The sequence below is a fragment of the Lissotriton helveticus genome, chromosome 11, assembly GCF_964261635.1.
Source record: "Lissotriton helveticus chromosome 11, aLisHel1.1, whole genome shotgun sequence".
Lineage (NCBI taxonomy): Eukaryota > Metazoa > Chordata > Amphibia > Caudata > Salamandridae > Lissotriton > Lissotriton helveticus.
This window is the reverse complement of record NC_136072.1, coordinates 460,647,175-460,674,514: the sequence shown is the minus strand read 5'-3', so window position 1 is coordinate 460,674,514 and position 27,340 is coordinate 460,647,175. Positions and strand designations below refer to the sequence as shown.

The following is a 27,340-nucleotide window of genomic DNA, read 5'->3' as shown; positions in this document are numbered from 1 at the left end:
CAGGATGGTGGCGCTGGCAAGCACCCCCACCACAGCCCAATACACTAAGTACTGTCTGGGAGGTGGTCACACCTTCCTGCGACAGGAAACCTATTCGTTCTACCTTCCCCTGCTTGAGCTTGACTCTGCAGCAGGAGGCTAGAATCAGACCCTAAAAGGGAGACCCTTTGTGACTGACTAATGTGAATACTATGAATGTTACATGTATATTGTGCAACATTGAGGAGTGTCCTGTGAGAGACCTGCTTACTGCATTATGCACTAATAAGTGTAAGTGTACTGTAATATTACATTTTATAAAACAGCTGCAGAGTACTGTCAAGTTAATTCTTTACGAAAAGCTACGTAGACCGGTGCAGGGGAGTGAACAGTCCCCATGCATTTCAGGTAAAAAGATTGGGAAACAATGGAATCTAAGGCTTATGTACTTTAAAACACATGGCATACGTAAAACAGTTCTGGCCTGGTGCTTTCTTTCCAACTTTAAATTATATGTATTATACAGCAACACTTATATAGTACTTATAATCCCCATTTGGGTAGCTGAACTGCTTATCGTGTGGTCTTAGTTTTAATCTTGTGCGGGAAAAATGTCCATACCATGTGTGATGTCCACAGAGGTGCTGTTATCATGCTATAGGACACAGTGCTTACAGTGTGAAGGGTGAAGAAGTGTGAGACGGGTGTGCAATTTATGATTTTCAATAAGCCGGAAGATAGGAGCAGCTCTGCATGTCCTTTTGTGCCATTTCTTGCATTCATAGTCCTCTTAGCCGCTTACTGCACTGGGTAGTCCATTCTGAGCTATTTTGTGTAACATTTATGGTCCTGAACAGGTATTGGTCAAAGGGAGAAATGGTAGAGAGATCTGCTGGGATGCACTTCGTTAATATCACCTCATACTTGACCTTATTGTGGGATGTCAAGAAGCAGTTGTAGTATGTAGCTTGTTAGGACCTGCACTTGTGGACTACATTAAAGTCAGCTGGATAGCAGGATGGCGAACGATCTCTTCAGTTTACCCATGCTTGTTCAGCTGTAATAGATGGTGGTTTAGTGCTGTGGACTTGTACAGCAATGGTTGACGGACAAGAACCTTAGCAGTTTTATCTTACGCAAGTGTAAGAATATCAATGTACTTCCTTGTAGCCTCAGTGATCTAAGGTCACGCCTAAAATACAGATAGCAATAAGAACCTTGCCAATTCTAGATTAACTATACTATAACCAGCTCAATGCATAAATGTAAGCACACATGTGAGTGACAAAACAAAGAGCAAAAGAAGTTTATAGTGCAAGTGTTGGACTTGGCCCTTCTGGCAGGTTCACCCCTAAACTTTTTGCTTTTAATGGTGACCTAGTGATGGTGATTTTTGGGTTCTGCGCACTTTCACTGTGTCCCAGTGGAAAGTGCATGCGCACTCTGAGTGCGTGGAGTAAGGTTGGCCTGCCCTCCCTTAGGAATGCATGGGGAATGTATGTGTCCCTGGTAGTTCCTGACGCGTGGGGTGTACAGGCTCGAGTCTGGTATGTGCGGACTTGTGTGATTGAATGCTGCGAGATGATGTATGCGGCATGTATGTGTCTAGTGTGGAAGTGAGAGTGCTGGCGTGTGATTGGCTGAAGCTGGCTGGGGAGCCTGGCTCCAAGAGTCTGTGTGGGTCTGCCCCGGTGGTGAATGGAGAGATTAGCATGCTGATGTGAGGGAGGGGCTGCACCTGGGTCCTGAATAGGACTGGGCTTTCCCCACACAATGCTGGCTCCGCCCCCTGTGGTGCATCTAACGACCCTAGCCCTTCCAGTGAATAGAAAGGGTGGTTGAGCACATCAAGGGTGCTCCAAAACCAGCTGCGACTGGTTTCTCCCCCACCCTACACCTACAGACAAAGGAATTTACAGTATAAGAAGGGGCTGTGTCCCCTTACAATTTATTCTGTTCCTGGATCCTGCCTGAGGGGGCTGTTGCTGGGCAGGAGGACCGCCACTTGGATTGCCTCCCTGCCTGGAGTCCCAGTGAGCTGGCTCTGGGCCCAGCCTTGGCCCCTGCCTGCTGCATTTCTTGAAGGGCTCTTGGTGTACTTTTGGAGCCTCCAGCGCCTGGAAGCGCTTTATTGATTTTCTGCCAGCGCTTGGGGGCGCTTTATTTTACTTATTGCGCTTGTGAGCGCTTTAATTGCAAAGGCCGGTGCCTACCCGGCATTCCCCCGCAATATTCTTGACGGGAGTGGCGCGAGTGCCACCCCGCTCATTACCGTACTTTGGCCGGTGCCCACCCGGCGTTGCCCCGCGGGAATGTCACCCCGAGCTCGGCTGCCGAGTATTGAGCCCGCCTCCTCAGGCCGCGCTGGGATCCGTCCCCGGCCTCGAGGAGTTCCGTGACATCATCCGTGGGCCGCGCAGGGATTGGTCGAGCCTCAAGGGCTTCCCCGCGCACACCCCGGAAGCAGGACGAGGCCGGAGGAGAAGCCGGGAGCGGCGGGAACCTACTCCGCGCTCCGGCGTGCAATCCAGGACATCCCGCCACCCAAGAGTGAACAGCCGCCGCCCAAGACCGGAGAGAAGCCCGAGGGAGTCCAGCGGAGACTGCCTCCAGTCCCAGGAGAAGGCGGTGAGTGGGGCAGCTGTTCCCGTGTGGTAGAGGGGGCGTCGGGACACACTGTCGGTGCCCGCCCTCTCCCCTCCAGAGCCAAGGCCCGGTTGAGTTCAAGCCTAAGATAGGCTCTTGGGGCATTTGTATTTGTTTCTGAGTCCCCTGGAAGAGCTCCAACGACGCCGCATTTTTCTTCAGAGCCTGCGAGGCTCAAGGGGCATTTGTAGTTCGAGCCCTGATCGGCTCCATGGCCCCACAGTTGTTTAGAGCCACGAGGGCTCTAGGGGGCATTTAGCAGTTTCAGAGCCCACAAGGCTCCTCAAAACATCCCGGGCACATTTCTCCCGAGTCCCCAGAGGGGGGACTCCAACGCCTGGGCAGCGGACCTTTGTGTTTAGAGCCCAGAGAGGCTCTAGGTGGCAATCAGTGTTCTAGAGCCCTGCGAGGCTCCCACGTTGGCCTCATCATTATATTTACAGCTGCCCAGCACTTCGTGGGCAGCTGCCACGTTTAGGCCCCTGACACTGGGACACAGGGCGTCCTAGACCCAACAAGGCCAGTTGGCCTAGGGACAGTCACAGGTGGTGACTTATGTGAGTTTGGCGCAATTGTGTTCTTTGATACACCTCCGAATGTTTTTAGGCATCATGTGTTTTCCTTCCCTGCCCCTCTGAATGTGTTGTTAATGCGACATGTGCCTTGTTCCTTGCACCTCTGAATGTATGTTATGCATCATGTGTTATGTGCTTATACCCCTACAGGTATTGTGATACTTAGGTGGTTTTTCTCCTAGTGCAGGTGGTGCTAGTGAGGTCCTGGTTCCCTGCGCAATATTCTCCCAAGGTGGTTAGGGTTGCGTAGGTGGTACTTACCTGGTTACCAGTAGTTACTGGTTGTGTACTAAAGTGATTTACATTCTATGTGCTATGTTCTAAAAGTGCTAAGTTCTAAAAGTGACGATTCCGGACAGTGGTCCAGGTGGCCCTGTCTTGTACATATCCCCTGTAAATTCTGCCCGTGCCTGTTGGCACATTGTAAAGTGTGTGTTTTTATCTAATGTGTTTTGGTGTAATACAAAGGCTATTTTTATATAACCTTGTGTGGAATTTCCTTTATGGTGGGCCTTGGGTATTGTTGCTGGGGTGCGTGCGCAAACACTTAACTTACATCGCCTCAGAGTTTAGCCTTACTACTCGTGCTACGTTACCAAGGGGGTGAGCAGGGGTTATCTTGGCGTGTAACTCCCTTGCCCTGACGTGGAAGTGGTGGTCTCGGACTGACTTTGGCGCAGGCCCTGGCCAGCCAGGGATCCCATTTCTAACAGCAAGCCACAAAAAACTAGAAAAAAAACATCCCTGGACTCATTCCCTGCTGTAATGGTGGAAAATGGAAGATGTGCAAAGAGATCAGAAAGATCACAGTGAAGTATTCCATGCCCCTGGTTTGCCAGTGCAATTGATAATCTTTCAAACATCTCACAGACTTATTTTAAAGTGTCCACAGCTGTCAGCCATACATTAAACTAAGGTAATCCAGATTTCAAACGAAACCCAAAGTAATAGCATGCCAAAAATAAACAACAAACACTATTTCAGCAACAGAAACCTACTTGTTCTTCCTCTGTAAAAGGCACCAGTGCAAGTGGTAGCAGGGGCTCCTCCTGTAGAATAGGTAGAAACTCCTTATCCATGAGGTCTGAAGGAATCTGCAAAGTAAGAAAAATATATAAAAAGAATAATTCATCCATCTCCAAACTAGAGAGAATAAAGTTTACCCCATACTATGAATCAAAAAACACAACTACAGTGCCACGAGAAACACACTGGAAAAACATGCACTCGTGTCTCAGAAGTACATTATGTAACTGTAAGGTGATAAAAGATATACGAAGATAACAAGAAGGGGAGAGAGAGTTTGGTGGATTCGTTCTCCCTAACAAGTATATATAAACAAAATGAATCCACTCGTATGGCGGATGGGTTTCCCTACTATGGTTGGGAGCACCCAGTGTTGGTAAAATACCCCTCACACACCAAAAGGACCCTTGGTGTCATGCTTCATCATTGGGGTCTTCGAACCCCTCTACGGGATGCGGCGTGCTGCGACCTACGACTACGCGGGAGCACTTACTCAATGACTATGTGCAGTGTGTGTGAGGGTTTTTGTTTTATGTGCATGAGTGGTGAGGTTATCGACGAGTGATGTCACCTTTGTAGGTACATTGTATAACCTGCACCATATCTCACTTTTGTAAATAACACAATTTTTAAAGTAGAGAAACGTGAGTAAGGTGGGGATTTGTGTACCCCGTCCTGAAGAAGGAGGTCCATACTCCGAAACATGTTGACACACACACAGGAGGTGATGCACATTGCCCTGCATCTAATACCTCAGTTTTTCACCCCTTTTAACAGCGCCGGCCCCGGGGCCCATTAAAATTCTTTTGCGCTACCCCACGAGCCAGGCACTTTTTAAACATCACTCGTCGATAACCTCACTCACCACTCACGCACATAAAACAAAAACCCTTACACACACTGCACATAGTCATTGAGTAAGTGCTCCAGCGTAGTCGTAGGTCGCAGCATGCCGCATCCCGTAGAGGGGTGCGAAGACCCCAATGATGAAGCATGACACCAAGGGTCCTTTTGGTGTGTGAGGGGTATTTTACCAACACTGGGTGCTCCCAACCATAGTAGGGAAACCCATCCGCCATCCGAGTGGATTAATTTTGTTTATATATGATAAAAGATATACCACATTGGAGAACATAAGCAAAACCTCTCTCCAGAAGGAAAACGAAAACACCTCTTCTAAGACACATTTCTACCCCAATCACCTTCCACTATGAGCCAATAAAGGTAGTGTTTACAGCATATCTATGTTCCAATACATCGAACTACGAGAAAGCCTCAAAAGAGACATTAACGCCTGTAGGAAAGTAGGATCTGCTTCTTATGGTTACCCCAACTTTTTGCTAAATGTGATACTATTTTTGATTAGTCTGACTAGAATAGCTACGTATCGAGGATTCCTGCTGGGCACTCACCGGATTGTTGGGAGACACCGCGGGGGAACTACATTTCCCGCTCTCCCCTGCGCCTGGAGGCACCTAAAACACGGACGCCGGCCTGCGGCACAGTGTAGCCGCGTATAGAGGATTCCTGCTCGGCACTCACCGGATTGTTGGGAGAAGCAGCGGGGGAACTACATATCCCGCCTTGCCCTGCGCCTGGAGGCGCCCAAAACACAGACGCTGACCCACGGCTCGGTGTAGCCACTAATCGAGGATTATTTATATTTTTTTCCAATGAGTTTTATATAGCACAAATTTGACCCGAAGGTATCGGGTTTCAGAGTACTTTACATAGCACCAGTTGTGTTACATTAGGACACATTCATTTTTGTTAGCCACGGGGAGATTAAGTGATTTGACCCAGAATCATAGGATGTTCATCGTTGTTGCCGAGACTCAAACCCAGTTCTCCAGATTTGAGGCCGACCGCCCCAGCAGTTAGGCCAACTCCTCTCCCGAAACACTTCAACTCCTCAAAACACCGATGTAAGCAAGTGGCACGGGACGCACGTGGGGACGCGCCCAGGTGAAGGGCGGGCCTGTCCACGCCCGTCGGAACCTGGAGGAGGCTGAACTGGGCCCCCGCTAACTTCGAGCAACTGACTCAAGGTATTGTTATTTTATCTTTGTTTGACAAGATGGTGAAGAGGAAAGGCCATATAGAGAAAATGGGCAGAGGGACGGTAGCAACGCTAGACTCATTTGTATCCAGAGCGGCGAGCATTCTCACCCATGAGACTGAATGTAGGAGAGTAGGGTCTGCTTTCCTATGGTCACCCCAATTTTTGCTTCACTGGTTTTCGACTTAATGTAGCTGTGGGCCTCCTAATCAGACCCACAGCCTGCTGTTCTCTCTCTAAATTCATATCCATGTACTATAGGTACATCACCAATTTGGTACTGGACACCTTATCAGCCCCTGTACAGTGCACTATAGGTGCCCAGGGCATAGGTGCATTCAAGGCCTACCAGGGGCTGCAGCATATCTTTTGCCACCCCTGGGCTGGCCATTCAAATCGACACAACTGGCTGTTCACACAGCTGGGGCAAGGTGGTGTACTCACCCCTTGCTTAGATATAGTATACCTATGTCTAAACCTATATCTGTATCATAAGAGGGGTGGTGTGCACACCAATTTTTCACAATTACTCTATTCAGTTAATCTTCCATAGCTTGGTTGCAAAACCGACAAAGCGCTTGCCCTCGGTGCACCGTCTAAACAACCAAAGTGGGGAGCGCTAAGATTAACGCTCCACTCCCAGTAGCACTGCCTAATAGGATACTTCATCCAAGCGATAGTTCTCATTTCACGTTTCACATTGTTCACCCATATTTGTCAGCGATATAATATCAAAATCTTCATCTCTACTCCACATCCATAACATTAAGTATTTTGGTAACTTTCTCATATTTAAGCGTGCCCATCTGGACTTCATCAAAAATATGATCCAAAAGACAACAAATAGTTCAGAGCAGCATTCCTTTAATTCATACCCAATTCATTTCGGGCTATCGAGTCAGCCCTTCATCAGGGGTCTGTGAAAGATACAGTTACAAGAAAATTCATCACTACCAAGGTCATTACATAATTCGTGTAACATTTTCAAATTTACAACGCGAGTGACTTAATTAACAAATCCATTGCAAGAAATACACCGTCTAAATAATTCTATTCCCTCCCAATTATTCTGTGAAATTCAAAAATAATTTTCAACATGTATTTCGTCCTGAAAGAACTTACTATAAAAACCCTCTGTTTTCTACCCTTCATTCCACCTTCGTAATTACACAACTCATCCATTATTTTAATCAAAGCATTCGAGAATTAGAGCCCTTTTTCTAATATTTACTTTTCTCACAGATATAAACAAGCATTTACAATGCAATGGTTTCGCCTTTTGAAAAGTTTGAGCTATTGGCATTGTAAATGACAAAATTTTTATTTATGTGATTGTTTTGAAAATAAATAAATAAATGGCATTGTCATTTACAATGCCAATAGCTTCAGAAAGCTTAAAAAAAGGCAAGAGTGAACGTCGTGCAGTGGTATGACCTTTGAGCAAGTCTCTATAAACCACAGGGCACAGGCACACAAGCTACGTTTTAGATAAGCATTTCTCTCCTGTAATCTGAACTTGTCTGCACTTGTCCGAGTACATGTACTGAATATTTACGATGGTGTGAATTTTAATTTCAAAATGCTACTTTCATGACGTTGGGCTGGCGAGGAATTTGTACTTCAACTTAAAACACTCAAAGCTGCAACCATAGTGTTATAGGGAAGTAATGTTTTCATTTCGCAAAGTATGGATCACATTTTGCATGCATAAGCTGGAAAGCGATGGTGCTGCAAAGTAGCAGAGAAACAAGTAAAGTATCTTTCAGTTTGATTTGCTTCAGTGTTTCTAGCTTTAATACCCACAGTGTAAACACTTGAATTGATGTGGACTGGACTGCTCTGCATGCATCTACAAACAGAAAGCTCCCTAGACATACTATTATTCCTTTTTTTAAAGTATGCTGAGCACAATGCAAATGATCAGGAATCTATTTTGTTCAGGCACAGCAACTCTGTATTCATCCAAATTACTAAACTGGCTTAATCTGGTGAGAAAACAACTATGAACATACTAGAGTACCAACTTGATTAGATCAATCCATCAACCCTCCCATCGACCCAAGGGGAAAAGAATCCTTTTGCTTAAAATAACTCACCCACCAGGGTTAGCCCCTGGTGGCATGTTTCTGTTCGGTTCTGTTTCTGTTCTGATGCGGAACGGGGCAGCAGTATAACGTACCCGTATCATGTTTGTAATGTAAAATTGTGAGGCGAAATAAAGAAAAATAAAACATTAAAAGTTCGTCCCTGTGGGAACAAACAAATGCAAACGTGGGCGTATCTAGGGCTCATACAGAGCTAAACTAAGTGTCATGCACTCTGGACAGCACACCAAAACACACATAGTGGGTACATACATACTAAGGCACTTAATAGTGTTCCATAGGTACACGGAGAGGTGGGCCTGTTGGCACACACTGGACTGCGAAAGGAAAAAGAGGAAAGCATTTAGCAGGGTCCTCTTGCGAATTAAAGTCTCCACCTTACATACCGCAACAACAAACTTATGACTTGAAGGTCCCCGCCTACTCATTTAAAATACTTCCATCTGTGCCTGCAGCTTGAGGCAAATGAGCAGCCGTAGCAGTTTAAATACCATTCCTTCGGACAGCTGCAACTCATAATTAAATGAACCCGACTTCTCTCCCGTGCCTCAGGGTTTTGTGCAAGGAAGACTAGAGCGTATCTGAAACAAAACGAATAGTGGCAGTACTTCCTGATTACCGTAACTTCATTGTTACATTGCAACAAGTGCTTGGTGAAATTCCTGTGTGGGGTAATCTGTTCCAATATATGATTATGGACAGAAAATAGGGGCAAATTACCGAATGTTCAATAAGTGATGAAATCAAACATTAAAAGCAGGCATTAACAAGGAAAGGCACGGACAGCGGGAGGGGGGGCAGGAAAGGCACGGACAGCGGGAGGGGGGGTGGGGGGAGGGAGGGCGGGAAAGGCACGGACAGCGGGAGGGGGGCGGGAAAGGCACAGACAGCGGGAGGGGGGGCGGGAACAGCAAACGGCAAGAAAAAGCACTCACCTGGACTTCTTCCGGCGGCGTGAGCAAAACAAACCTTCCCCCCCAAAAAAAATATAGGAACCGCCCACCACCGCAATGACGTTGTCAAAGGGGCAGGATGAGTAAAAATGGCCGGAACGCCCCCGAATCTGCTCCGCAATTGACGGACAGATCTCTGTTCCAATGGCTAGCCTCCATTTATGGAGCTAGCCAATGGAACAGAGGGCGGATGCCCAAGCCACATACTGTAAACATTAGATTTCGCCTGCGCCGAAAAGCTGCGCGGTGCGCAGCTTTCGACGAGGCGAAACCTAAAAAGGGCTCTAATTCTCGAATGCTTTGATTAAAATAATGGGTGAGTTGTGTAATTACGAAGGTGGAATGAAGGGTAGAAAACAGAGGGTTTTTATAGCAAGTTCTTTCAGGACGAAATACATGTTGAAAATTATTTTTGAATTTCACAGAATAATTGGGAGGGAATAGAATTATTTAGACGGTGTAGTTATCGCAATGGATTTGTTAATTAAGTCACTCACGTTGTAAATTTGAAAATGTTACACAAATTATGTAATGACCTTGGTAGTGATGAATTTTCTTGTAACTGTATCTTTCACAGACCCCTGACCAAGGGCTGACTCGATAGCCCGAAATGCATTGGGTATGAATTAAAGGAATGATGCTCTGAACTATTTGTTGTCTTTTGGATCATATTTTTGATGAAGTCCGGATGGGCACGCTTAAATATGAGAAAGTTACCAAAATACTTAATGTTATGGATGTGGAGAAGAGATGAAGATTTTGATATTATATCGCTGACAAATATGGGTGAACAATGTGAAATGTGAAATGAGAACTATCGTTTGGATGAAGTATCCTATTACGCAGTGCTACTGGGAGTGGAGCGTTAATCTTAGCGCTCCCCACTTTGGTTTTAAACCTATATCTGGACACATATGCACCTATAAGTCACTCCTATGGTAGGCCTTAACAATCCTGGAGGCAGAGTGCTTGGTTTTATGTGAGATGGTGCTCTAGCATGAGCTAAGCCTGTCTGCAGAGTTCGGAACCATTTCCTTACTGCTGTTCCAGGGTATTGCCATACCATATACTCTTAAATGCATTATAATCCTCACGGTTATTGCTAACTTTGGTTTGGCTTTATCAAAACATGTCGTGTAAGGTGTCATACACTTTGGAATACTACCCCCTCGCCAGTTCTGGCGACGGGGGTAGCATTCCACCCTTCTAGAGGGAGAGCACATGTTACTTTACTTAAAACGCGGTTAATCCTAACCAGAGCCTCAGCATCACAAAATGGATGCTGCTGCCCAGACACAAGTCTGACCTCCTGCTGCTGACCGAAACCTGGCAGGGGAGGCCTGGACAAAGAGTTTCCTGTCACATGGAGGTGCTACACCACCCCAGACAGGAGATAGTGGATTGGAGCAGGGAGGGTTGAAAGAAACTAGACACTGCCTGGGGCACACAAGGTGTCCTATGCAAAATCCAGTCTAACCGGTTCTGGGGCACTCCAGCCCCAGCTCTGGTGCGAAACTGGACAAAGAGAAAGGGGTGTAACCACCCCCTTCCTGGGTCCCACCCATAGGAGGGACCTAGCAGGTAATCCAGCCCCTTGATTTGGAATAAAGGTAGGAGCTGTGCCAATGCACCTCAGATTATCCTGAGTGAAACTTTGAAACATAACTCTGGACCCTTCGACATCCCACTCGACGTGGAAGACTGAAGAATCTCCCTTGTGGTCAAGGAGTGACCACCCTGTGCAAACAGGCACCATCCAGCGCCCAACGGTTTGCTTTGTTGCAGTTCCTGCCGGAACTCGAGCGACAGAGATCGACAAGACCCAGCTTCCCTGACTTCCAGCAGCCCGATCCACAGTCCCAGCGAATCTGAGACCCGTGGAGGCGACGTGAAGCGTGGAGCCGGCCATCTTGGAAAAACTACAAAGTGTTGACCATGCAGCTCCCGAGGCTCCCTCGAAGCTGTGCATTGGGGTTTGAGAAGCCCCAGCCCCGAGCAGCTTTTGCACCGTAGAACTTCCCTCCACACTCACCGAGTGCTGCGTGGGGCCCTTTTGCATTTTTCTGCTCGACGCGCTGGTCCGGTCGCTTGGCCGTTGGCTAGTGGCCCCAGTACCGACGAACCTCTGAATTTGCTCTGCTAGTCTGGTTGCTCCAGACTGGCCCTCGCTCCCCTGAAAGAAGCAACCGATCTGACCTTACTGGTCCGATCAAGAAGCGATCTCCCAATCCTGCGTGGGTTGCCCTTGCCAAGGCTTGTTAACTCCAATCCGGAAGCGGACACCGCCGACAGCAAGAGCCTTCGTGGGACAGCTCGTGATTCACTCCAGGTCATCCTCGGTACCCCAGAGTCCACGTGGCAGCGGAGACAAGCTTCGCGACAAGCACCTGATTGCGCCCGACATCGCCTGGTTCCTTCCTGGTTCAATCCTGGTCACTGGCTAGTGACCCAGACTCTGTCCCCTCGGCTTTCAGGTACTCTACATCTTCGATCCACCCTTGGATCCAACCGGACTCTTCTCTCCTGGCCGCCTGCAGCATCTTCATCTCCAGGCTCCATAGATCTACACGACGAAACCCGACATACTTTGGCACCTATGCACCCACTTCCTGTGGGTGAGGTAACGATCTAACACCGGTGCTCCTGTAGTGGTTTACACCTCTAGTGTCTAAGTTTAAAGTGTGGTAATTCTATTCCAGTCGGAAGACTCTTAAAACTGTAACTCGATAACTTTTACGCACCATTGACTTTGCATTGGTGCATGCGTGTGCTTTTAGCGCTGCACCAGAGTCCCGCGGGCTACTCCCGTCCTAACTGCTGTTAGTCCAGTGTAGTCCCAGCGATGCCCAAGGCCCCAGGCCTTACCACTGTTCGTAAAGTGATACTTATACCACTTTTTTGATATATGGTTTGAGTTGCCACCGGCCTCATCCATAAACGTGCAACTTTCATATGTTAAACTGTGCTTTTGTTTAAACGCTTGTGCTTCTATACTCATAAAGAGTACAGGGGATTATTCTAGTAATAAATACATATATTTTTATAATATATAACTTGTGTGGTGTCCTTTCATTTGATATTACAGGATTGCATATGGTAAAACAGCTGGCTTCACATGCCCTCTTGAGTTAAGCCTTTAGGCTGCTTAGTCCATGCTACCACTAGGATAGCTTGTCTATAAGGTTGACTTACAACCACCACCATAAGGGATTGTTTGGACTGATACAAGGTGCCCCCAGAATTGGAGACATCATACATCAGGCCAACTTCTCACACTGAACTAAATGAGCGGTGCTCATCTTTGGAACCTCTTCCCCTCCCAGTGAGATCGCCTACAGGGAGAGTCCTAGAAGTGGGCTCTCATACCCAGTCATTACATCTGTCTACATCCTTTGACCCCCCATATACTCAGCCGGATTTCTCGCCAGTTGCACCATCCCTACCCGCTTCAACTAGAGGGGCCTTGTGCATTCCCCTCATACTGACCCTTCCAACGACCCTCCAGCCAAGCGACGTAGGGGTGGAGTAATTCCTAAGCCCATGCCAAGCAAACCAACTAGAGTCCACAAACCTAAGGGCGGAATTTCCAAAATGGTCACAGTGAGCCCTGCAATACCACCTACTGCAAGTAACTTATTTCGATCTATTGTACTGGATGATGTGCTATGGGTGGGAGTAAGCAAAATGTATGTCCTCCATGCTGGACCATCCTAACAGATTGGAGTGCAACTAGCTGGTCTCAAAGCCCAGAACGCTTTGTTACTCTGCCCCCCCTGAGCCCCCGGCGTACGGAGCCTGCATGTTCATCTGTGGACAAACCTCAACCTCAAGTCCCACGTACCTCATGTACTTTAATACACTCTGCCGCAGTGCCCATAAGGAGGATTTTACTTTACCAGCACTGGGCACAACAGGTTTAGCTCACCAGTGATCCACAGTTTTGGGGGACAAAAGGACTGACCTACAGATACATGGAAGACTAGAAACACTTGGGGCAGTCGCAGAAAACCATTCACAACAAGTCCTCCATCTTCGATCAGCAGCCTCCCCTCTAGTACTGGTCCTGGCTAATGTTCCTCCACTGCGGGAAAAGCAGCTTGAACTGACCACGCAGTTAGTGGATAAATGTTTGCATTGGCTCTCATACCACCTACTGGCCCCTGGAACAAGGAACTACTCGCTGTCGAATACATTCATTATGGCCAGAAGAGTGGTTTGGCTGGGTAGCTCTACCAAAACTATTACCGGAGACTGTGGTTATAAACTTTAACAACGCTCATGTGGGTAATTAATCTACTTCTAAGTAACCGCCACAGAACACCCCTTAGGAGTACCCAGATTATACCGCTATCACTGAACCATTTTTATAGGCAGGGCCCAAAGATCGGCACGGGCAGAGGACGAAGTCAAGGCCAGATTAGATATTGAGACATGGAAGGGCCCCAGAAACATTCTAGGGGCAGGCCTGTATAATAGATTTGCTGCTCTCTCAGACTTGAAATCATGTGATTGACTAACCTCAGCGACCCCCCCACCTATTGGGAGTGTAATTGCACCAGACAGCCTAGTCCCGGTAATACAGGGTAGTCCTTCAATCCCCCTTTTCTCGGAGTATAGGCGACAAAAGTAAGATCAGTTTAGCAACCTGGAATGTGTCAGGAATCTCTTCTAAGCTAGGCAACGCTGAGTGGCACCATCTTTGGCATTCCCTGGAAATCATTTGCTTTCAGGAAATATGGGCCACAGAGCCAGTTTTTGTTTCAGGGTACTGCTCCTTCCATAGAGCTGCAGTGCACTCAGCGTCAGGTAGAGCAAAGGGGAGACTATTAACTTTAATTTCCAATACCTTCCCTATACAAATAAGGATGGTCGGCTCCCTGAAGTATCACTTCCACCTTCTTCTATTGGAGATTATAAATGAAGGACCCTGGCTTTTAATTAATTTTTATAATAATTATCTCGGAGGAAACATGAAGATAGTGGTAGAAGACTTCAACAGTGAGCTAAATAAAATAAATTCTCTTACTTAAAAATGGGCGTTCCAAATATTATCTGGGTGGGGAATTTTAACACCCACCTTTGTTAGTATAATGAGGTCATGGTGTGAGGGTTGGAAGACTACCAGGGTAACCCTCTTCCCCATTTCACCCATAACGATTACGGAGAGAGACTTAACAGACTCCTATGTACAAGGGAATAATTAGCAATACAAAAACAAGCATTGGAAATGCAATAGGTCTCGCAGCATTAGAGTTAGTGCTTTTAGAATTGTTTATGGGTTTTTTTTGTAAATCTTTAGCATTTTTGTTTCCTGTAGCCAATGCTAAAGAATTACAAATAAAAAAAGCCATAAACAATTCTAAAAGCTCTAACTCAAATGCTCCGAGACCTATTGCACTGTGTGAGGGTGAGGGGTTGAGGGTGAGTGAGGGTGAGTGAGGGTGAGTGAGGGTGAGTGAGGGTGAGTGAGGGTGAGTGAGGGTGAGTGAGGGTGAGTGAGGGTGAGTGAGGGTGAGTGAGGGTGAGTGAGGGTGAGTGAGGGTGAGTGAGGGTGAGTGAGGGTGAGTGAGGGTGAGTGAGGGTGAGTGAGTGAGGGTGAGTGAGGGTGAGTGAGTGAGGGTGAGTGAGGGTGAGTGAGTGAGAGTGAGTGAGTGAGGGTGAGTGAGTGAGGGTGAGTGAGTGAGGGTGAGTGAGGGTGAGTGAGGGTGAGTGAGGGTGAGTGAGGGTGAGTGAGGGTGAGTGAGGGTGAGTGAGGGTGAGTGAGGGTGAGTGAGGGTGAGTGAGGGTGAGTGAGGGTGAGTGAGGGTGAGTGAGGGTGAGTGAGGGTGAGTGAGGGTGAGTGAGGGTGAGTGAGGGTGAGTGAGGGTGGTTGAGGGTGGTTGAGGGGGAGGGGTCGAGGGGGAGGGGTCGAGGGGGAGGGGTCGAGGGGGAGGGGTCGAGGGGGAGGGGTCGAGGGGGAGGGGTCGAGGGGGAGGGGTCGAGGGGGAGGGGTCGAGGGGGAGGGGTCGAGGGGGAGGGGTCGAGGGGGAGGGGTCGAGGGGGAGGGGTCGAGGGGGAGGGGTTGAGGGTCAGAACAAAGCATAAGACACAAGATATTTGTTGCACACAGTGTTTATTTCACACTGGGCATCGGTTTCTTAGTGAGGATATATACATATTATTGCATGTTACAATGTCCCTAATCAGGAACATGGTGAATGTGGTAAGAAGGGGGGATGGTGGGTATTGGTGATATAGTGAGGATAGGGAAAGTGATTGAGAGATACAGTGTCAATCAGCAACAGTAAATAACTTACAATACGTGTGGCTCATTTACATCTAGCCGATTAATCACAATTTAACAAAAAAAGTATATAGCCATGCTATCAACAGTAACCAAGTATGTAATATCTGTTGTTTGTGCTGGCTAGGTGATAGAAAGTCGATGTTTCGACCCCTATGAAACTGTAGGCAGGTGTATCCCTTACGGCTGGGTCTTCATCAGGACAGAAAGGTGGGGATAGGAAAGGGCGTGATCTAGGGAAGGACATAAGGAGACCTTATAAACATGATTGTGTACAATAAAGTTCAAGTATTAAAAAACAGGGATTCATATGCCACTTTTACCAAAAAGCCTCTGCACAGGGGCTACAGGGTTGGAAGGGCTGGTAGGCTCCTATGTTGTGAGTGCAACCATGGCACTGAAAAGAGTATTAAGAGGCAAATTCAGACTTGGTTCGAAGGATTTCAGAGAAAAAACAACCACAAAAGGATCTTATACTGGATATGAGGAAGGTAGACAGAGCATGGCCTTTAATAAATAATAAGATGTATTACAATCATGATAAGCAGGTTGAGTCGGGTTTAACTGCCACAAACAGAATAATCTATGAAATCAGAACCCCTAATCAGCATGGTTGATTAATGACAATCGTAAAAGTCAAGACAAGAAAGGCAAAAAAAAAGGAAGACAAAATGCGCGGGTAACAAACTAATGTACCGTAATTTGCCGGAGTCACACAATGTATCCAGAATAATCTGTGAAAAAAGTGTGTGAGATACGAATTAGGGGAAGGTGCTTGAAACCCATGGAAAGTTCAGCACCAGCAGGAGCATGTCATAGCACAATTAAATACCTGTGATACTGAAAGTGGGCCTGTCGGCTCCTCTGACTCTTCGTGTCTGTAATGTGAAACGAAAGGAAGAAATTCAGTGCGTTTAAAAATGAAACCTAAATGTCAGTGTTAAACAAACACAGCATGGGCGGGGGACGGGTGCACTCACCTATTCTCTGCGTGAATCTCTCCGTTCTGGAAGCGCGAACGAGAGGGCTCAGAGAGGGCTGCTTATATGGAGCCGTAAATTACACGTGTTACCAGCGAACGTGCAGTGCAGCAGCTCGATAAGTGGCGACCTGCAGATAAGGTCAGGGAAGAAAGACTTTCAACCTGACTCTAAGAATATGAGGAAGGTAGACAGAGCATGGCCTTTAATAAATAATAAGATGTATTACAATCATGATAAGCAGGTTGAGTCGGGTTTAACTGCCACAAACAGAATAATCTATGAAATCAGAACCCCTAATCAGCATGGTTGATTAATGACAATCGTAAAAGTCAAGACAAGAAAGGCAAAAAAAAAAAGGAAGACAAAATGCGCGGGTAACAAACTAATGTACCGTAATTTGCCGGAGTCACACAATGTATCCAGAATAATCTGTGAAAAAAGTGTGTGAGATACGAATTAGGGGAAGGTGCTTGAAACCCATGGAAAGTTCAGCAGGAGCATGTCATAGCACAATTAAATACCTGTGCTACTGAAAGTGGGCCTGTCGGCTCCTCTGACTCTTCGTGTCTGTAATGTGAAACGAAGGGAAGAAATTCAGTGCGTTTAAAAATGAAACCTAAATGTCAGTGTTAAACAAACACAGCATGGGCGGGGGACGGGTGCACTCACCTATTCTCTGCGTGAATCTCTCCGTTCTGGAAGCGCGAACGAGAGGGCTCAGAGAGGGCTGCTTATATGGAGCCGTAAATTACACGTGTTACCAGCGAACGTGCAGTGCAGCAGCTCGATAAGTGGCGACCTGCAGATAAGGTCAGGGAAGAAAGACTTTCAACCTGACTCTAAGAATATCATCTGAAAGAAATGTCCAAGTGATAAATTGTGAAACCAAGCACAGTAAGGATGTTGAAAACGCTGTGTGCATAGGCAGAAACATTGCAGGCTGTAATGCCAAGAGCTGGTCTTTAAGGAGGGTTGCAATAACCAGACACTCTGTTATGGTAGCAATTGTGTGGAGGGGGCGGGGGGAACGTCGAGGGCAGGCAGGATGACTCAGGGGAGGGGGCGGAGCGGGGCAGAGCGGCATGTGGGTGTGAAGAAGCCGGCCCTTTGAAGTGAAGCTAAGCTTCACTTCAAAGGTGTCGGAGGAATGCGGGCGGATGTGCACGCGCTTTTAAGCTCAATGCACATGCGCATTGAGCTTAAAAGTCACGGGCACTGCAAGGAATCGCCACGATTCCTTGCAAGTTGGATAAAGTGTGGATGAGCCCCTATAGTCTCGCTTGCTCGATGAGCATGCGCATCGACAGGCGAGACCTAACAGGCCATATAGGGAAAACATTCAGGCGGATTAATTTGGAGTTCACAATTGACTTCATTTTAGTCTCCTCCACAATAACTGTAAAAGTCTCCCACATAGAAAACACCTTCACATGCTACAGCGACCAGGTTATCCTACTTAGCCACCTAAATATTTCCTGCAAGGAGAATAACCATCAACAGGTAGTAGCAAATAATATTTTGATAACCAGGAAAAATGGGTACCAGTTAAAGTGGGTGCAGGTAGTGAAGCGTAATTTGGCTCCTGCAATTACAGCACAATCAAGGGATGATATTGTATCCTGTCTGGATGACAAGTCCTCCACAGCTTTAATAGTTACCCAGGTCAAAGCTCTTCTAGTGAACTTAAATGCGGCACTTACCCAATCAAAGCCGGCTAACGGACCACAAGAAAGAGGATGGTTCAATTCCCTATGCTCAATAGCTAGGCGAGCCCTTGTTAATGCACTAAAATCCCACCCCAGAGATCCAGCACAGATAAGACTGTTACGTAGAAGCTACAAGTCAGCTAGAAGTAAAAGAGTGAAGGGCATCCGGTAGAAGGCCTACAAGCCAGCAAGAAACAGGAATCAGAACAGCTGCATCCGCTGACGAGGCTGAGGGTGTAGGATGCTGGCTCTGAATATACTATACCACAATGCAGTATAGTGTGCACAGAGTCCAATGGAATCCCCAAAGGTAGGCAGAGGTAAAAGTAGATAGCACCTTACTCTCGATTTGTGGTAGTGTGGGTGAGCAGTAAGGCTTTATCAGAGGGTAGTGTTAAGCATTTGCTGTACACACAATCAGCAAATCACACACTCAAAGACTGAACTTAATAGGGTTTGTGGTCTTGAGCAGGACATAGTTTCAAGTGTTCCCCATTTTATCCATTCTACCCAGGGAGATCTGATTAATGAAATAATGTTTATAGAAGATCTGGGATTTGCAAATAATCTTTGTAGTCCATCGATCCCTTTTAATTCGACCTTTAGTGGTCGAGGGTTGTTCTCTCTGATAGATTTTATTTAATATCTGCAAGACATGCTTCCAGACTATTGGAGTTTCATACCCATGACATCTCCCTTAGCGACCATTTTCACAGAGCATAAATGTTAAGGTCAACCACAAGGCAGTTAGCAGGTCTGTAACTACTTTTCCTCATGTGGTAGATATTACCCTGGCCAGACAAAATGGCTCTGTCCTGTGATGGAAGAAACTCGACCCAGACGTATTTGACTACGGTTGTCTCAAATTGTAGAGATGCTAATAATATGTATCTTGGTAATGGTAACCCTCCGAAAGATATTGTGGAGGGTTACTTCAAAATATCAGAGTGTGTTAGCAATGCTCTCCATAGAAAATCAAGAAGTAAGCACCCACAAAAGAGGGGTTGGTTTGATTACTGCTGCTTGAAAGCTCATTCCGCTCTTAAAATCGCCCTTCATAGAGCAGTTAAAAATCAGAAAGAGATAAAAGAAGCTAGAAGGGAATACCAGTGTGTACTGGCATCTAGGAAAAAACTTTTAAAGGAGGAAGTTCGGAAGGCCTTGCGTGAAGCCTCCGAACAGAGAGACCCCACAGCTGTTTGGAAGGCGGTTAATTCCCCCTTTTTAGTAGATAGAGAGAGGGCAACCATAGAAATTGCAATAACGAGGGGTGAATGGGTTGAGCATTTCTCTAAATTATATAATAAATCCCATTCTGATGATCAGGATGGGGATAGGGAAGAACCCCAGCCAGGGGCCATACGATCTGCTCAAATTTATACTACCCCCTCGCATATATTCATCTAAACAATTGTGGGATATACGGTCCGATCTCCATACTGACTGTTCCTTGCTGCATCCTGGCTCTCTGTTTGAAACGTCAAAAAGTTGTCAGAAATGCGGCTGTACTTTACTCCCTCCAACTACGAAGGGTCAGTCTGACCTTAACTGTCCCTCCCTTCCTAACAGCTGTAAGGCTAACTGTATGCCAAATAATACTTTTATTAAGAATGGAGAATTTAAATTCTTTAGTCTAAATTGTCGCTCATTCCCAAAGCATAAATCTGATATATTTGATCTTCTTAATAATGAACATCCGGACGCTGTTTTTCTAACCGAAACATGGCTTCATGTAAGCTCCGGTCCGGATGTGGCGGCCGTGCTTCCAGCCGGATATTCTATAGTTCGTAGGGATTGTGAAGGTAAAATAGGTGGCGGCCTAGCTATAATTTTTAAAACTGCGTATAACTGTAAATTTGAAAAACTTGACTGGAAAGATAGTGAGGCTATGTTATTTAAGCTTGCTCTTAGTCCTCAGTTTACCTTTTCAGGAACATTACTTTACCGTCCACCTGGCCCTGCTGGTCTGTGGGCCCTCGACTCTTCCTAATTTGCTCTCTCCCCATTCACTTAGCACTGCTAATTTTACTATTTTGGGGGATTTAAACATCCATTTTGATGATCTGTCTTGCCCCGCTAGTATATCTTTAATTTCTGACCTAGCGGCTATGAATTGTGTACTAATCAATTCTGAACCTACACATACAGCATGTCATTTACTGGACCCAATTGTCTCCAATCCACCTAGCCTGTGATGTACTTCGACCCTTCCTATCATTTGGTCTGATCATTTTAGTTACTTGTTGACTTATGGTAGAGCATACTAATCAGTTTCTACCCAATCTGGGGGAGAAATTTAAAACCAGAAACTGGAACAAACTTGACATGGATCATCTCAACCATCATCTAATGGAAACTATGCCCTCTATTAGTCATACTTCTATGGCTGACCTAGGGACTATTATGAACTGGATTTCTAATTCTGTGGACATCTGTATCCCGTTGTCTTCCCAGAAAGTGAAAAACCATCGCCCTCCGGCTCCTTGATACTCACCGTCTTTGTAAACAATGAAAAGTAAATGCAAAGCAATGGAAAGGCTCTGGAGGAAAGACTATGCCTTAGAAGCTAAAGTAATATATAAACAAACTACTAGAGAATATCACTCTCTATGTAATACTGCTAGGGCAGAATATGTCAGTACCACTATTATGAATGCTCAAAATTGCCCTAAAGTTCTGTTCATGGTCAAGGAATTGTCCGGAATGGCTTGTCAAGCTCCACAATTTACTTTATCAGATTCACAATGTGAGGAGCTTGCTATATTTTTTCTTGACAAAGTAGAACAGATTTATTCCAGATTAAATGTTCCTGAAGCTTCTATTTCACAACAATGTATGGCTACCACTGATTCATCCAAATCTGATATTCAGCAAGTGACTCAGGTTGGGAACAGTGGGATTAAACTTGAACAATGGTCACTGTTTGATACGATTTCCTTGAATAGTGTCCTAAAAAGCGTTAAATCAGGTTCCCCTCGCGACCTGCTGCCCATTTCAATACTACAAAAAATGCATCAGTCCATTCTAGCTCAGATTAAGGAACTTGTTAATGCTTCCCTACGTGAAGCCTTGATTCCTCCTGAATGGAAGCATGCTATGGTTCTTCCTTTGTTAAAGAAACCTAATGCTGATCCAGCTCAACTCTCCAATTTTCGACCTATTTCCCTGCTCCCGGTTTTTTCCAAGTTATTGGAGAAACATGTGAATTTACAACTAACCCACTATGAGGAGTCCCATAAGCTCTTACACCCATCTCAATCAGGGTTCAGAGAAGGGTACTCTACTGAAACCACACTTTTGGGAGTGAGTGAAATGTTGCGCAGCCATTTGGATGATGGCGACACCGTGGCGCTCATATTGTTAGATCTGAGCGCAGCTTTTGACACGGTGTCCCACACTGTGCTTTTGCAAACACTCAGATCCATTGGCGTGTCGGGAGTTGCCTTGGAGTGGATTGCAAACTTTCTGTCCGGGCGTACTTTTCAGGTTTCTTTCTCAGGGGCAGCTTCCAAAATTCATGCTTCAACCTATGGGGTGCCTCAGGGCTTGATTCTCAGCCCGCTGCCGTTTAACATTTATGTGAAACCATTGGCCGAGATTGCAGAGGAGGCAGGGCTGTCAATGTATTCTTATGCTGACGACACCCAAATAATCTTCTCCCTCTCTGCTAAAGGAGCCTTCGGACCCTCATGTCTTCAGTTAGGTCTGAGCAAAATCATGCAGTGGATGTTAAACAACTCTCGTAAGCTTAATGGTGAAAAGAGCGAGGTGCTTATTCTGGGGAAAAACAAAGAACTCTGGGGCCCCCAACACTGGCCTCCTGAGCTGGGTACCACCCCTCGGCCTACTAAACAAGCCCGCAATCTGGGTTTTATAATCAACGATCAGCTCTCTATGAAGCCGCAAGCCATTAAAGTTGCTGCTACTTGTTTCACCATCCTTAGATGGCTCAAAAAAATTCTATGGATGCTGCCTGAATCGACTAAAAACTGTCATCCAGGCTCTGATTACTTCGCGCCTGGATTACGGCAACATCCTGTTTCTTGGAGCAAACAAGGAAGTGATTCTTAAACTTCAAATTGTTCAAAACGCTGCTGCCCGATTGCTCTGCCAAATTCCAAAATTCTCTTCGGTGTCTAGCTCTTTACGTGACCTCCACAGGTTGAAAGTGGAGAATCGTATTGAATTTAAGTCTTTAACCGTTATGTATAAGATCGAAATGGGTAAGGCTCCCCAATGGCTGAAATCTACTGTCCAACTGTATGTTCCTCCTCGTTCTCTTCGCTCTGCTAGTCAGACTAAATTTGTGGTTCCTAGATACAGACTGTCTAGAATGGGCGGTCGCTCTTTTTCTTATTTAGGACCTACCCTGTGGAACTCTCTTCCTCTGACTTTAAGAAATGAGCCCAACTTTGTGCACTTTCGTGGGATGTTGAAGACTTGGCTTTTTAATCAATAGGCCCTCTCCCGTATTTGTTTTGACCTATGCAGGCGGCACCGGGAAACCCTTGGGTAGCTGAGCGCCTTATAAAATTAAATAACATAACAAGTTCCCATTCGCACCTTCAATTTGAATTGAGTGAAATCGTGGAGGCTATAACTGAGTAAAGGGGGGAAGGCACCGGGCCAGACGGTATACCCGTGGACCTTTTTAAGTAAAATACAGAGTTTTAGGGACCCATTTTAACTCAGGTAGTTAACACATGTGGTTCTTTTGGTTTTCTTTCAACTTGGAGCAAATCCATTTTGGTGCCCATTTTTAAGAAAGGAGACAGGCATAACCCGGCTTGCTACAGGCCAATTTCATTATCGAACTCAACAGTTAAAATAACTGGGAGAGCCCTTTTAGCCGGTCTACAGGACTGGGCAGGTGACCATCAAATAATTAGCGACATCCAATACGGCTTTCGCAAAGGCCTTGGTACCATTGATCAATGTTTAAATTTGGATCTTACCATCTGTAAATATACCAAGGCCAAGGGGGTAACCTTTAGTTGGCGTTTGTGGATTTAACAGCGGCCTTTGACTGTGTCATCCATGACAAACTTTGGTTGATCCTGGAAAGTTTTGGAGTGGACTTCAGTCTTATCTCCTTTTTGAGACAATTTTATATCAGGGCTAGGGCACGCTACGGAGCAGGGGGTGAGTACACTGATCTATTCACCATTGGAAGAGGAGTGAGACAAGGTTGCGTCCTGGCACCTTTCTTATTCAGTTTGTACATTAACAACTTAGGAAAGGTTCTGACTGATGAATGCCAGGACATTCCACTGGTAGGGAAGCGCTCACTCCCTGCGCTTATGTAGGCAGACAACGCTGTTCTTATGGCCCGTACCCCGATTAGTCTACAGAAAGTTACATTGAGTCTTGCTAATTTTAGGTCTAATTTGGGCCTTTCATTCAATACCTCCAAAACCTTTATTTTAAAATGTGGTGTAGGGAGCAAGAACACCCGCTCGTTCTTCCTAGAGAAATACCACATAGAATGTTGTAAAACCTTCTCCTATTTGGGGATTTTATTTGATCAAACTGGCACATGGTCCCAGGCTGTTCAGTCAAGGAAATTGTTATTCTTAAAGGCTTTGGCAGCCTTTTCTAACTTTAGCAGGAAACTGCACAAACGCCCGCCCCCAGAATTACTTCAAATATATAAAGCCAAACGTGTTGCTATCGCAACTTATGGGGCAGGCATCTGGGGTCATGTCGATGTGACCGCTCTACAGATGGCGGAAAATAGATTCCTTAGATTTTTGTTGGCCGTCCCGGAGAGTGTTTCTACTTTTAACTGCCATATGGAACTCGGTTTTCCATATATATAACGGATGTGATTCGTATTCAACCGATTCTCCTGTGGCATCGTATCTGGACTTCAGAGCAGACCATTCTGAATCGCCAGTTGATTACCGATTGTTGCGGTTTGGATAGGGCTCGCTGTATAGGCTGGTTGAATTATGTCAGACTTTTTGTGTAAAATGGGCCACCAGGAATATTTCGATAATCCATCTATTTTATGAAATTTAAACAGCAACGTTTTTAAACAAAGTTGTCGTCATTTTGTTAAAAATTTTAGAATTTAGGAATGACCAAAATTACAGTTCTTGCTCATCAACACATTCTGATCTCCCCCAAGATGCAACCCTATTTAAAACTGGTTACAGATTTTTGCTCACTCGTTTTAGGATGGGCATTATTCATAGATCACTTAGCTTCCCAGACAGAAATTACTGGTCTAGAGTGCTAAACAGACGCCCTTGTGATGAGGTATCAGTTTAGACTACGATGCATGTTGTATTTTTCTGTAAATACTATCAAGTTCAAAGGAAGAGATGGATACTCCCTGTCCTTAGATCTTTAGGTTTGCATCAATGTCGACCTGCATTTTTGGTTATGCAATCACTTGGGGAAGAACTTAATTTTATCTGTAACTGCATTTCTAAGGTCAGTCTTCACATGCAGAAAAAACTATTTATGTAAACAGTGATTTTAATTCTGAGAATTTAACGTTTAGCTAATGTTTGAGTTTGCTCATCCAGTTTTCTTAGCGAATGTACTTTTACATGTTTTGTTTTAACTTGCTTTTACTGTGCTTTTATGATGATTTTACAAATAGTCAAATAAAGCTTGATTTGAATGAATGACAGAGGGTAGTGTAAAGCATTTACTGTACACACAATCAGCAAATGATGTCACACACTCAAAGGCTGAACTCAGACCAATTTGTTTTGTATACAAATATTGTTTAGTTATTTTATTTCTAGAACCAAGCCAAGCCTGGGACAGGTAAGTGAAATAAATACTTTGCAAAATCATATGTAGCGTGTTACAATTTAATGCAGGTTCAAATGAAGTTGATTGAAATACAGGTAAGTCAAAATGTCGAAATGACTTACTTTATAGATTACTTTGTATGCTACTTTTCAGATTACTTTTTAAGTGACTTTCCACTCCGTGTGATATGCCTGGATATCACACTGGGACATTTCCTAGAGAAAAGGTTAAGAAAATCAGTTTTTGTACAGCTAGAAAGTTTTTCAAGGAAAAAACTGTCAATGTTTTCCTATGGAGAGAAGGATAACGTTACTTACCCAGTAAAGGTCTGTTCTTGGCATATACAGCGGTAGATTCACATGCTTTGCATACTCCTGACATCTAGTGTTGGGACCGGATGTTTGAAACTTTTTTTCTTCAAAGAAGTCTTTTACAGTCACAAGGTAGGAGACTCCTCCTTTCGTTGATAGCGCGTATGGGCATCAACTCCATTGTTAGATTGTTTTCCCGCAGAGGGTAAGAATGGAGTTAGAAAGAGTAGAATAGAGAAGTCTGTGCGTATATATGTATACTAAAGAGAGAACTGCAGCAGCTACAGGTACCCTGGGAGGCGGGTGGGCGCATGTGAATCTACAGCTGTACATGCCAAGAACAGACGTTTACTGGGTGAGTAACGTTATCCGTACGAGGCATGTGAGCTCTAGATCACATTTGCATAGACTATATAGCAGTCAACACCCAAACCTGTGGCTAACCTGTAGCTGTTGGGAGTTGTCTGAAATAGTGTTTTAAGTACTGCTTGGCTCACATTAGCTTGTTGTCTGGTTAATACATCTACACAGTAGTGTTTTGGGAATGTGTGCGGTGTAGACTATGTTGCAGCATTGCAAATGCCCACTATGGGAATGTTCCCTAAGAAGCTTCTTACAAAATAAGAGTCTCCCAGAAACCAGAAAGGACCGGGTATCAATAGTATGAACAAAAAACTCTGAGTTCAGGAGCCAGATCGCGAGGTTCAGTTGTTTGGGATCTGGGTGTCTGATTTCTCAATGGCTCTGTCTAAGGAGACTGGGTATTAAATGGAGCTTTTGATGTGGGACCAAAGAGAGCTCCAATAGGGTTGTGAACCATGGTGGACGGGCCTATGTGGGAGCTACTAGGATCAATGTAAGGGATGCTTGCCTGAGCTTCCGAACCACTGTTGGAATGAGTGGGAGGGGGAAACACGTAGGCAAAAATCCCTGAACAGTTCATCCATAGTGCATTGCCCTTGGAATACTGGTGTGGGTACCTAGAGGCGAAGCTTTGGCATTTTGCATTTTGGTGTGTGGAAAAGAGATCTATCTGAGGGAGTTCCCAACTTTGAAAGTATGGGAGGAGAACTTGAGGGTGAAGTTCCCACTTGTGTACTTGCTGCCTCGGTCTGTAATCTGGTTGTCTACTCCTGGGAGGTGTTCCGCTAGGAGATAGATTTTGTGGTGAATGTCCCACTTTCAAATGTCCTGGGCTAAGTGGGACAGTGGGAGAGAGTGTGCCCCCCTGTTTTTGTATGCAGTACATGGCTGTCACGTGGTCGGTATGGACTAAGACAGCTTTGCCAACCAGGTGTGTTTGAAATGCTTTGAGAGCTAGAAAGATTGCAAGCAGCTCTAAATGGGGAAACTTTTGCCTTCGGCTCCATATGCCTTGCACTGTGTGGTGCTAAAGATGAGCGCGCCAGCTAGTGAAGGACGCGTCCGCTTTTAGTACAGTCTGTGGAACTGGGTCTATAAAGGGTCGTCCTTTTATACATTTTGTGTGTTTCACCACTGCAGAGAGCGGTGAGTACAGCCGTTTACAAACACTAGCTCGGTTAACTGACCCTGTGATTGGTTCCACTGACTCACTAAACATTCTTGAAGGGGACGCAAGTGGAGCCGGTTAGAGGGAACTATCACAATGCAGATGCCACCATTCCTAGTAGTTGCATGTACACCCGAGCTGGAAACGAGTGATTGGATTGAAACTGGAGAACTAGAGCCCGAATATTGTGAATTCTAGCTGAGTTGGGAAAAGCCAGAGCCTTTTGCGTATTTAGGGTGGCTCCTTGATAGCTTTGACTAGTTGCAGGTTGGAGATGTGATTTTAGCGCACGGACTGTGAACCCCAGTCGATGTAGTAACAAAATTAATCTGTGGGTGTGCTAGAGACATTTTGGATATGTGCTGGCTTTGATGAACCCATCGTCCAACTAAGGGAAGACATGGATGTGTTGCCT

At 45.6% G+C, this 27,340-nt stretch overlaps 1 protein-coding gene across 1 annotated transcript in view; it reads right to left on the bottom strand.

The window, feature by feature from the left end:
• The window catches only part of GIGYF2 (GRB10 interacting GYF protein 2), a 1,757,193-nt gene that overhangs the window by 1,538,660 nt on the left and 191,193 nt on the right, over positions 1–27,340 (bottom strand). The window contains exon 4 of the mRNA XM_078666006.1: positions 4,199–4,294. Within this exon, the coding sequence (XP_078522132.1) occupies positions 4,199–4,294 (96 nt within the window). The remainder of the gene's footprint in view (positions 1–4,198; positions 4,295–27,340) is intronic.